Source organism: Andrographis paniculata, unplaced genomic scaffold (genome assembly GCF_009805555.1).
Source record: "Andrographis paniculata isolate CXL003 unplaced genomic scaffold, ASM980555v1 Contig69END, whole genome shotgun sequence".
Lineage (NCBI taxonomy): Eukaryota > Viridiplantae > Streptophyta > Magnoliopsida > Lamiales > Acanthaceae > Andrographis > Andrographis paniculata.
In genome coordinates this window covers 2,128,196-2,140,976 of record NW_026137605.1, presented here as the reverse complement: position 1 = coordinate 2,140,976, position 12,781 = coordinate 2,128,196, and the positions used below count along the sequence as shown (strand labels likewise).

At 33.1% G+C, this 12,781-nt stretch overlaps 2 protein-coding genes across 3 annotated transcripts; one reads left to right on the top strand and one right to left on the bottom strand.

Annotated features, from left to right (window-relative positions):
* Positions 1-1,660: 1,660 nt before the first annotated feature.
* LOC127263935 (probable hexosyltransferase MUCI70) lies at positions 1,661-7,151 on the top strand. 2 transcript variants are annotated; one of them, XM_051293259.1, is made up of 9 exons: positions 1,661-1,811; positions 1,974-2,066; positions 2,149-2,328; positions 3,422-3,490; positions 3,580-3,779; positions 4,667-5,082; positions 5,247-5,431; positions 5,551-5,926; positions 7,010-7,151. In XM_051293259.1, exons 2-8 carry the CDS (start codon positions 1,997-1,999, stop codon positions 5,919-5,921), a joined length of 1,491 nt encoding a protein of 496 aa, XP_051149216.1. In that variant the 5' UTR covers positions 1,661-1,811; positions 1,974-1,996; the 3' UTR covers positions 5,922-5,926; positions 7,010-7,151. The 2 variants fall into 2 exon arrangements, with proteins under 2 accessions (XP_051149216.1, XP_051149215.1); XM_051293258.1 differs by having other exon boundaries at positions 1,661-2,066.
* Positions 5,998-10,489, bottom strand: LOC127263934 (DNA replication licensing factor MCM5). Its single transcript, XM_051293257.1, has 18 exons — positions 10,114-10,489; positions 9,502-9,645; positions 9,232-9,411; positions 9,034-9,132; positions 8,793-8,929; positions 8,613-8,718; positions 8,353-8,487; positions 8,199-8,276; positions 7,973-8,077; positions 7,750-7,841; positions 7,515-7,647; positions 7,337-7,432; positions 7,140-7,231; positions 6,975-7,065; positions 6,730-6,839; positions 6,515-6,644; positions 6,335-6,436; positions 5,998-6,269 (listed from the first exon to the last, which is right to left on the bottom strand). The coding sequence occupies exons 1-18, from the start codon at positions 10,399-10,401 to the stop codon at positions 6,186-6,188; spliced, it is 2,202 nt and encodes a 733-aa protein (XP_051149214.1). The 5' UTR covers positions 10,402-10,489; the 3' UTR covers positions 5,998-6,185.
* Positions 10,490-12,781: the final 2,292 nt, after the last annotated feature.

Sequence of the window (12,781 nt, the reverse complement as noted above, 5' to 3'; positions counted from 1 at the left end):
ACTCTTCCAATTTACAATATATTATACAAATGTCATTACCTTTGTATTATACAATATTAATATGATTAATTTAGTATTTTTACTTTTATTTCTACTTTATCCCAATATAATACTAATATTTCTAAAACTCAGTGAAAAAACAAATGAATATATATATATGGGACGGAGAAGTATATAGAAATTTTATACTCCCTTCGTCCTGTTGGAAGGGTGGCGTTTGCTTTTTGCACGTAGATTTTTTAATATTAGTATTATATTGAATTGTAGTAAAAAAGACAAAAATACCACTATTAGTATGCTGTAATATAAAAGTAATGACATTTGTGTAATTTAGTACAATTACTAAATTAGAAAATGAGACGGAGTGAGTATTTATTTTAGTACATTCATTTTTATGTGTATATACTTTATTATTATTATTATTATTATTATTATTATTATTATTATTATGTTTTACTAATTAATTTTATATATATATTTTTTATATTGATTTAGTTTTGAATATAATATACTAATATATTTTTTAAAATTTTGTAGATTGTATTCGAATTTTAAGTCTTTTTATTTGAAAAAATATTTAAGAAATTTATATATAAAATTATAATAAATTTTAACATATAAAATTTTATTTTTATTATAGTAGTTTCATTGTTACTCTATGTAATTTTTAATTATCTATTTTATTATTCTTATTTTTATAAATTGTTATTATTTTAATATAAAAATAATAAATAAAAAAGCATGTTTATTTAAGTAATTATAAATGTGTAATGTAACAAAACGTTAGTATAATCATGGGTTTGTTCCGTAAAAGTTTTTTTTTAACGAATTTACTACCCTTAATAATTTTTTACTATATCTACTCAACATTACAAATATCCTTTCTAATTTATAATATATTACACAAATATCATTACCTATATATCATACAATATTAATAAAATTAGTTTAATTTTTTTTTATCTTTATTTATACTGAATTTTAATATAATACTAATATTTTTAAAATTCCGTAAAAAAATACACGAAAAAATATATTTTATGTTAAAAAATTAATTTTTATGAATAGATAAAATATATATTATTATTATATATATTATATTAATATGTGTATATATTATATTTTTTAAAATAATATATATGGAGAATTGTAGAGTTGAGAACTTTATATACAGGCACAAGTTTGAAGGGAAATTTTTAATGGAAAATAAATTTAAAATCAAAGCAAGTGTAATCTCCTTTTAATGAAACATTTTTTACATGAATGGGATGATTAAAATAGGCCAATTTTCTTAGGATGTTTTTTTTTTTGATGAATTTGAAAAAAAAATTGATTTAAGTTTGATATGAAAATAATATTTGATAGGATATTTTGTAATATATATATATTTTTAGATAAATACAAAATTCAAATAGTAAAATTTAAAAAAACTCAGCTAAATAAACATATTAGTTATTCAAACACAACCTTCATATCACTATATGAGTTAGTATGAGACAAAATTGATTAAATTTATGTACAATGAAATCAAAATTAATCAAAAAATAAAAAATAAAAATCAATAAGATCAAATTTAATCAATGTAATTATTTTACAATGTGACCATTTTCTTTCCTAAATAAATTCGTCCACTCAATTGCATCCACATCAGGATCCAGGTGAGAGACAGACCCAAGAAAATGCAAATCCCCTGAAACGGGTCGGGTTCGGATCGAAGAAAATCGAGAAAGACGACTGCTCCGGAGCGTCTCCGCAAAGCTTACTCCTCAACGGCAATGGCAATGGCGCACTGCGTACTCTCTAATTTGCAGGCAAATTCTCTGAAATAAATTTCACCCAAAATGTCCTGTTAAGCACAACACCTTTCCACATTCATCATTCATGTTTTCGAAAAATCAGACTCAAAAGATCGGATCTTTTGTCGCTCCTCCGTTGATGACCGCCGATTGCAAATTCATTAAATCTTTCCGCAGGATTAGCTGAGGGTTTCCATAAAATGGAGAACGAACATCACAGGTCCGTTTCTTCACGGGCAGCCCGAAGAAATCAGACCCACCAAACCAAACGTACGTGTAATTTCGATTTTGATTTAGTATAACATCGTGTTCTTGCCTGAGTTCGAAATTTTGAAAGCAAATGTTTGTGCAGATGAGGAAGAAGGGTTGCTGCCCGGTGGGAAATTGTCGCAGGAGTGTTCGATGAGGGTTCTATGGAAAAAGGGTTTCATTCGATTGGTTCTTGCTGGAGGGATTATTTGGATGTTGTTAATACTCACTGCTTTGATTTTCCACATTTTGTCTTGCCAATCTTCCTATGCATTTTTTGCAGGTTGTTTAGTGTTCTTTAACTTTCTATTTTGCCCAATTTTCGATTTATAGGCTTAGAAGAAGTTTTGTATATTGAAAGAAATTTTAGTTCATCTGTGAGCAAATTCTTATGTGAAGTTTGTTTTCTACATAATTACACCGTTTCGATGATATTTCTCTACTTGTTCTATTGCTGCAATCTGCAATGATGTAATTTTTCTTGGGGAAGATTTTTGATAATGATAGCTATTGAGCTAAAGTTGAATGTCGAATGTTGTTTCGCAACTGATTTAAGATGGTTTATAAGCCAATGCACTTTAAAATTGTTTGAGTATTTGGTTAAAGTTTACATAGTAGTTGTAGTGGTCGATCTTATATGGCATTTCATAAAAGTAGGAACCAAATATTTAGATTAATATTGTTCATCAACTTGAACATCGAAGAAAATATGTTGGTAGTGTTTGTTGCAATGAAGACTTTATAAGTTTTGGGGGAAAATGTAAACGGTAGTTGACTTAGTTTTTACTTAGGGTGTGTTTGTTTGTGGGTTTAGATTTTTGGGTTTGGAATTTTGAATAGTAACATGTTGAATTTAAATAGTTGTTTGATGTGATATAAATAGATGTTGATGTAATGTATTGAATGTAAAATAGATTTATAGTATAATATAAAAAAAGAAATATAATTGTGTGATTTGATATTTTTGGAGAGAAAAAAAGAATTTGAATAGTAAAAATTTGTGGTAAAATCCACACAAGAACACAACCATAGTCTTTATGCTTCATAACGTCTTAATTTTTCCTATTTTCCTTTGCCAAATACTTTGATGGGCTAAAGAATTCTCAAATGCCTTTTAACATGCTTGAAGTGTTTTTTTCTTTTTATAAGCTTAGGTTAATGCCTTTAAGAGGGATAAATCATTAAAATGTTGCGGCTGCCTAATACGTGTTGTAGTGGCTGAAGTTATACGGTTTGCTATTGTGTGCTAACAAATTGGGCTACTTAATTCATAATTTATATGTTGTTAGGATGTCATTTGAATTGAAACCCACTATTTCCCCTCGATAGAGAATACAATATTTATCTTTATTTAATTTGCTTTGTTCGATTTGCAGCTCTTTGTAACAAAAATAGCAGAGTTAATGGCATGTTGAACACGATGGGACTTGTGACACCCCCACACCGTAAGATCATCGAAAAATCTTCTTACTTCTCTTAATCCCGCTTTCATTCAATTGATGCTGAAGAACTACCGCCTCTAATTAACAATTAGGTTGCCAGATCCCTGTTGCTGATGATCCAAACAAAATAGTCATTCCGGATACACGAACACCTGATAAAATGGTCAAGACACTGTCTTACGTTATGAAAGACAATGATGCAACCAATAAATCTAAATCTCCTCCTCTCTTTGGTGGGCACGAGAACTGGAAGCAAAGGGAAGAAAGCTTCAAAATCAAGCCGGTCATGAAGGTAATTAACTCACATTCAATGAACTTGGTCTATCTTCTTGGATTATTATACAATACCTTGATGATTTTCTTATGCGAGACCTTTTCATGTGACACGTGTTGAAATTGATTTGTTATTATGAAACACAATGGGTGTGTTTACTTGTGTGGTTTTCATCATAGTTTTATTGTCCTAATCTTTTTTTTTTCTAAAGAAATCAAATCAAATATATTTCTTTTTATTTATTAAATTACACTAAAATTTATTTTTACATTCAAAATATTACATCAATATATATTTCAATTCAAAATTTTATTATTCAAAACAAAAATCGATCAAATAAACACACCCAATGGAATTCACAAGGCAATATTGTAGTTCAGTCAATTTCAAGGCGCCGTATTTTTTCTTGGAGATGTTATTTCTTGGTACTATATATATATATATATGGATAGATACGGTGTTGAGCGAAAGACAACGCATGCTTTTATTTAACACATGTGCCGTCAGTTCATATTTGTAGCTGTGTTGTATGAAAATATTTATTGTACTAAAATTAGTGATACTATGTGCTGTGTGGATTATGTCATGTGTTGTCAGTTCATACGTTGATTTTGTACTATGTTAACATAAACCATGTGTTGTATATTCCTCTATCGTGTGTTGTTTGCCTTTATGTTTGTCAGTACTATTCAGCGCAATAACAACAATCGTATATATATAATCACCTTTTGGCTCAAATTGATATGTGTATATATATATAAGGCTAATTAGGAGGAAAGAGTGAGTCTTGTAGTTAAAACAGTTCTTGTTTTTTTGGAATGTGAAAGTATGGATTAGTATATTCTTAGCATATAAAGCACTTCATTTGTCGGATGTGAAAGAGAATACATGTGTAATACCTCCAGGTGCATTGTGGATTTGTTCAAGGTGGGGGCGATGAAATGGATCCAAAAGACATCGAATATGTGAAGAAATGCCGATTTGTCGTTGCATCGGGTATCTTTGATGCTTATGACACTCCTAACCAACCATCCAATGTTAGCAAGCGATCACAGACTTTGTTTTGTTTCCTAATGGTTGTCGATCAAGTGTCTCTTAATTTCATCAAGCATAATGTTAGTGTCAGAGAGGATAACGACGGTGGGCAGTGGGTAGGTATTTGGCGCTTGATTCTACTCAAAAATCAGCCTTACGATGAGCCCAGAAGAAACGGGAAGGTCCCAAAGATATTAATGCATAGGTTGTTCCCTCAAGCCCAGTACAGCATTTGGATCGACGGCAAAATGGAGCTTATTGTGGATCCTCTGCTTCTATTGGAGAGGTATGGTAACAACACTTTTTGTCTTTCTCCAATTCTTTAAACTCTTCTGCAAAAATCGTAGTGTTTTTTTTGTAATGTGTAGTTTATATCTCTACACATCAGTTGCTTTATTGGTTTTGGGAGATTTTGGAATTTTTACGACATAACTTGTTAAATGCATTAAGGTATTTATGGCGCGGGAAGTACACATTTGCAATAGCACAGCATAAGCACCACAGGAGTATATACGAAGAGGCTGATTCAAACAAACGGAGAAAGCGTTACGCTCGCCCCCTAATCGATCTACACATGAAAATATATTCTTACGAGGGAATGAAGCCTTGGGGTCCTCATAAAAAGACCGCGAGTGGTAAGACAGACATTAATGGATAGCGCCAAAAGTATTTATTGTTTATCAAGGAACTCGGAAATCGGTTCGCATTGCTTTTTCCCATCTTTAACGGCTTTAATATGATGCTGAAAATGCAGATGTTCCGGAAGGCGCGATTATAATCCGCGAGCATACTGCAATGAATAATTTGTTCAGTTGCTTATGGTTCAACGAGGTCGACCTCTTCACGCCCAGGGATCAGCTGAGCTTTGGATACGTCGTCTACAGATTGGGAGACGCATTTGAGTTCTTCATGTTTCCGAATTGCGAATACAATTCGATCTTCATATTGCACCCTCACACTCGGGAGCACTCGTCCAAAATCGAATGGGCGAAAACCTTGGCCGAGTTCAAGAAACATCCTGAATTGAAAGAAAGCCGAGGAGGATTAGCCCTATGGGATCGTTATCCCGGGAATCTTGACACGGTTGTATTGCCACCCGTTGCGAGAACATCAAAAGCCGGATAAACCAGGTTGGACTTTTCCGTTACTTTTTGTACGATGAAATGGCGATAATGATCCTTCAAAAGCAAGTTTTGTTGCCTGTTGTAGTTGAACAATTGTAACTCTTCGATTTTGGCTTATAATAGCTAATTGAACAATTGCTTACTCTTCTTTGATCATATAAATGAAAATGAAGTAGTAGCTTAGTTTGGTACTTAAGTCTGAAGTTTTTAGATGATAAGAACAAAGTTGAGTATAATTCAACACTTAAGAAACTATATTCATTCCTTAAGCTTTACGCACGATTACTCGGCGCTCCCTCTTGTATTCGACTTCTTCTCTTTGATGCATGATTAGAAGAGCTCTCCTAACCTGCAAGCGAACCGTATGTAATCAATACATAATTCCAGATTCGATAAAAAATAGTGTGAACTTACAATGGATTCATTCATGCCCATTCTGGCGAGATCGTCTACTAGTCGCCTCTCTGATAAATGGCTCCCAATCCCCATTCGCCTTTTAATTTGGGTTTCCGCTTGCTGCGTTCATCAAATGTCCGTTTTCATTTCAAATTAGTCATGGCGCAAGAAAACAGGCAAATGAAATGTTCTTATTACCTTTATTTCGTTCGCTAATTCTGGGGTTAGGTTTATGTGTTGATTTATTCCAGAACGGGCTGCATCCATTGTCGAGTTGTTAAAGAGCCTGATGGCTTCCACGACATGGTTGTCATTCGCTACGTGAGACCTATGTTTACGCAGCAGAAAAAGATAAGTTTTAAGGAACTAGAGCAACCATAATAGATGCAATAGTGTCGTAGAAATGAACTTACAACGTCATTCTAGCTAGCGCTTCACTTAGCCTCACAATAGCTTCTAACTGCCTCACTGTAATCGGTATTACAGTTGCTTCGCCTGTTTCATTCGCTTGGCGCCTCATATCCTAAAAGGAAATACATAAATAAATTAGCCTAGATTGGGTCTAGAATAAACTACTTGCGCAAAAAAACATGTTTTCGTATTGCTTTCACTGAATTAAGATAGTTATTTCTAACATTTAGAAGTTTATAACGGATACCTGTCTAATCTTGACATAGTTCTCCTGTAATCTAGATGCTGCGGCCTCTGAAAGACGGGGATGGCACTCAGTTCGACAGTAGTGGATGTATCTGCACCACAAAACAGCATCAAGAGAAATGCATCCAACATCATTGTACTTCATCGATATGGAGCTTCTACAGACCTTTTCAACCAGTTATCCTGTTTGGAGATCCTAGTGTCGCTTGATGCTGCTTCTGCAGACGCATGAACTTTGATAATGTGGCTAGCGATGTTCTGCAACGAATATCACCCAAAACGTTTTGTGATTATTCACATGGAACCATAGTACAAGTAGGATTTGATCGTATATACCATCATGAGCGATTATTGTTTTTGTACCTTGTCTTGTGCATACATTCTGATGTCTTTCACTATAAAGATTAAATCGAATCTTGAAAGAATGGTTGTCTGTAAATCAATGTTGTCTTGAGCTGTCTGAGAAGCAAAATGAAGTCTTTTAAGCTTTCTCTGTACCAATGGAATAACATAGACAAACATAGTGCAGAAATTAACAAACCTTGAGATCATCGTAACGCCCGGATGGAGGATTGGCTGCTGCTAGCACAGATGTTCTTGAATTGAGAACTGTTGTTATACCTGCTTTGGCAATGGAAATTGTTTGCTGCTCCATGGCTTCATGAATAGCAACTCTGAACCACAGGCATCATAGATAAGCACATAGCAAACAGTAACATTATATAAAAGAGAAGAGTTTACATGACTATGGCATAGTTCAATTTCAATTCAATCACCTGTCTTCAGCCCTCATTTTGTCAAACTCATCAATGCAAACAACTCCTCCATCTGCCAACACCATGGCTCCTCCTTCCAGATAAAATTCCCGCTGGAATATTTAGAAACCATGAAATCGATTCAAAGTCCAAGGAGAATTTATCTGCCTGCTCTCAATGGTATAGTTAAAGATAAAAATGAGAATAACAGTTGCTCAAAAGCTTTAGTAGGTGAAGCACTTACAGAACTATTATCTCGAATTACGGAAGCAGTAAGACCAGCAGCAGATGAGCCTTTCCCAGAAGTATAAACAGCAATTGGAGCTGTCTTCTCGACAAACTTAAGGAACTGTAGAATAAATTGCACAGAATGTATCATGCATAGAGCAAAGATTGCAGCCATCATATTCTAAAGTGAGATCTTTTCTAGTATGAGTGATATGCATCATTCAAACTCAAAAGTAACGAACCTGTGATTTAGCTGTCGATGGATCTCCAAGGAGTAGCACGTTGATGTCACCTCTTAATTTAACACCATCTGGCAAATTCTGCATCTCCAAACGAACTATAATCAGGAAATTACACCAGAAGATCAAAATGAAAGATAAACAGTGCTTAACATGCCTTTCTTGAGCCTCCAAATAAAAGGCAGGCAATAGCCTTCTTGACATCATTATGGCCAAATATTGATGGAGCAATCTTTGAACATATCTGCTCATAGGCATTATTGTCTGATGCGAATTTTTTGAATTCTTCAATCTGAGAATGGTAAGAGCAAGTTGACATGAGGCATTTTATATCCATAGGCAAGCAATAATCCTGAAAACCTAAAATCCCAACCTCGAACAACAACAACAATTAATCAGAAAATCCAATCATAGTACCTCATCTCTGGTGAAATCAGTTGGACCCCGAGAATTAGCTTCAGATGTCATTTCTAATCCAATAACCCTGATATAGGGCTGCCTAACTGCTACTGCTCCCTTGTGACTGCTCAAAAGAGTAGAAAGTCAGATTATGTGGTTTTTGCTGATTCTTAACTACAAATTTGTTTAGATTCTTACGAAGCTGATGAATTGGCAGCTTGAAAGATGCTGTAGATCCCCATGATTGTCAATCTAGTTCCAGGTACAATTGTTTGCACAAGATGACGATCAACTGATAGAAGCATGTTTCTAGGCAACTCTCCAGTGGGCACATCCTTAAATTAGAAAAAGATATCATGTAGATGAAGAAAAGGAGCCAGCAAGATTCATTGCAAGTGGAACAACCTTCTGAATAAGTAATATGTTCGAAAATCCTCACCTCAGGATTTTCCTGTAATTTCAGTGTCTGTTGATCAACATATTTGCTTCTATCTGGAACCACCATCCATGGATCAATAGGGCACGGATCTTCTCCAGGCTAAAAATGTGTGCACTTTAGTTAATACATCACGATTAACTCTTTTGTTCTTTAAGGATATGAAATCTCAAAATCTAAATAAATATATCTGTTAGGAACCTGAGGTGCGTGATCGCAAGACCGGGGTACAATAGCTCCGCCAAGACCTGGTCGGCACGGTACAAGCTTTACATTCCTGCAATTCTTACACAACAAAGTAACATATGTAGCTTTTGCCTTGGTCCTCGAAGCGGCGATGACAATGCCAGATATTTTTACAAGCTTTGAAATGTATTGTGCCTACAAGACATTTTGCAAACAGTGAGCACCATTTTGAAGAACACCCATCTCATAAAAATGGCATAGAAGTTATTAAATTAAATCACTAACCCCCAATGAACGCATCGAAGCAGGATCCTGATCAGACCTCAATAATACTTGCACTTCCCCTGGCTCTGGCTCCTCCATTTCACCAGTTTCTCCAGCTACCCTTGATTTTAGACTTGCAAGAACATCGGCTGCGGCAGTTTCAAACTGTTGTATACAGAGGCAGAATGAGAAAATTTGAAATGCATTAGCAGAATATCTGTAGAAGTTTGAACACTATATCCAAAATATTGTTCAAATACAGTAAAATAAACAGATTTTTACAGAAATTCATGCCATCTTTACAGATATAACTCGCATTTTGCATTTCCTAACCCTAAGCAACTCGTTTTTTATTAGCTCTGCATACAATGATGAGTAGAAATTCCCAATTCATAGATTTTGACTAACTATCATTTCTTCAACCGGCCATTATTCTATGTGATAAAGATCTCAAGTAACATGAAATCAATGTGCACAAAAGCCAGATTCAAGTTGAAAAGAACATAGTCGTAGCTTGCAAAGATTCTGGCTTGAAATAAACAAAATGAATTCAGGCTTGCTCCACGCACTAAATCCAGGAAAAAACAAGTTTAGGCATCAAAATTTAAGCATCAATTGGGATTGTATTTTTACAAGAGGAAGGTAGTCGGCAGGATTGGCGCGGAGAGATTGGGGGAGAGCCTGGTCGGGATCGTAGGAGATGAGATCGGCGAGATCGACAAGCAGGTATTTGGGATTCGACAGTAGGGCTTCTCTGTAGGGAAACACGTTCGGCTGGCTCTTGCGCTGGAAATTCCTGATAAATTCCTTGAATTTCTGCAGCGCTGTGTGCCGATTGGCCGTCTCCGCCTGATCGCTTCCGCCATGGGGGAACTGCCCCTGGTCGCTGTAGTATACGCCTCCCTCGTCCCACCCAGACATTTTCTCTCTCTCTCTCACTCTCTGGTCGGCGGCTGCAAACTGTTACCGGAAGCTCTGCGAAATGCTCAGGTGAAGAAAGAATGCTCGGCTCGAGGGTTTCGGTGCTACTCTTCAAGGGGATTGGGGATTTTGGCGGGAACGATTTGGCGGGAAGAGAGATCACGTGGCAAGCACGTGTGCTGCTATTCACGACAAAGCAAATTGTACGGCGTGTGTAATATAAAGAGAAAAAAAAAAAAAATATATTAATAGTCTCATTCAGTTATTTTTTAGTCAATTTTGTCACGATTAATATTTTTAATTACTTTTAATTCTACCATTGAATTTATGACATGGACATAACGAAAATTGTAATACGTAACAAACACAACTTTGTTGAATATAACACGACTTTGTTGAATATAAAATCGTATGTGTTAATTTAATTAATTGTATAAAATTGTATAGGTATACAAACGACACAATTTTCACAAATTTTTATTATTTAGATTTTATTTTTAATTTGTTTATATGATAATCTTATTAAAAATTTTAAAATATAATTAAAGTATATAATTTTTTTTCAAAAAAAAAAAAGTGACAAAATAAGTGGGACGGACGAAAATAAAAAAGTGGACATGAAAAGTAGAACGGAGGGAGTATTATTATTTTTTAAATCTTTACTGATCATAAATGTCTTTGTTGTTTTGGAATTGAGAAAGTATAATACTCCCTCATTCCCATATCTATATATCCATTTATTTTTTTGCACGGAATTTTATAAATATTAGTATTATATTAGGATAAAGTATAAATAAATGTAAAAAGACTAAATTAACCTGTATGATATAAAGATAATGACATTTGTGTAATATATGGTAAATTAGAATGATATTTGTAATGTTACGTAGATAGTACAATTAAAAAAATAAAAAAATATATATATACTTTGTTATAGGCCGGACCAAAATGAAAAAAATGAATAGATTGTTAAAGGACGAATGAAGTATTTCTCTTTTATCTTCTTTGCGTCTCTCTCGGTAGGAATTGATACATTTTTTTTTTCTTTTATGCTTTTTACAACCGTTTCCTCTCGTCGACTTCTTCAGTGTATTCTCCTTCTCTGCACGGAGTGTTCCGAAAGTTGGATGTGTGTACCAACAGTCATTGACGCAAGATGGTTGAAGTCTGAACCAATCCAAAAGTGCTTTCAATCGTTTTTGGAGATCCGCTGAGAAACGTTGTCGAATCGTTATCGGAACAGCTAATATTAGGCTCTATTTGGATTGACTTCTGACAGCTGCTTTTAGCTTCCGCTGTATTTTGTATCTGTTTACATTGGCTTTTGTTTAATAACAGAAGCAGTTTTTTAAGCTTTTTTTAAAAATAAGTTGAAGTACTTTTCAACTAAAATTACTGTTTTATCCTTAATAATAATAATAAATAAATAAATAATAAATATAACAAAATATCATTTTGAATAATTTTAATAAATCTGGAAATTTTTTTACATGTGAGACTTGGGTTTGCATCCTCGACAATTTTTCTTTTCCTTTGCTGTTAATATGTGATAGAACCAACAATAGGAAAAAATTAATATAAAATAAAATAATGGATAACCGTGAGTTCACTCGAATTAATTGGGTATGTTTCTTTACCTAAAATTTTTCAAATTTTATTATTTGGAGTTTACGTTTTTTTAAAAAAAAATACATTTTTTTATCTCATAAAATATCATATCAAACATTATTTTAATACAAAATTCAAACCAAAATTTTCCTAAACTTATCAAAAGAAACATACTAATATAACGACTAATTTATAAAGATAGCTTTATTGTACTCTGAGGGATTTAGAATTGAAAAAAGCATTATCGGACGGGGATCAATTTAATGTCATATTTATTATACAACAAATTAGATGTGCATGTGGTAATTGTAGATAAATAATATTTTATCCGTTCCACTTGACATGTCATGTTGCAGTTTCTGTTCGTCACTTTTTTAAAAAAAAAACTGATTACTCATCTTAATTTTATTTAAAAATTTCTAATTTTTTTTTAATTTTAATTAAACTAATTAATTATCTTAAATTTTAATTTATAATGATTTACATTATAAGTTAATTATTTTTATTAATATATTCTAAATTATCTATTAATTATACTTATTTTAAATTTCTGTTTTTACAGATACCAAGACGATACCAACTTGGGACGGAGATAGTAATACAAAAATGAATTTAATATAAAATGAAAATGGATTCAATTGAAAAATATAAAATAAAAAATACAATGTATAAAAAAATATGCTATTTGTTGATTGAAAAAAATAAATAAATCACTAAAAATGATAAATTGGATTAAAAAAATTATAAACATTAAATAATAATAAAAAATAAA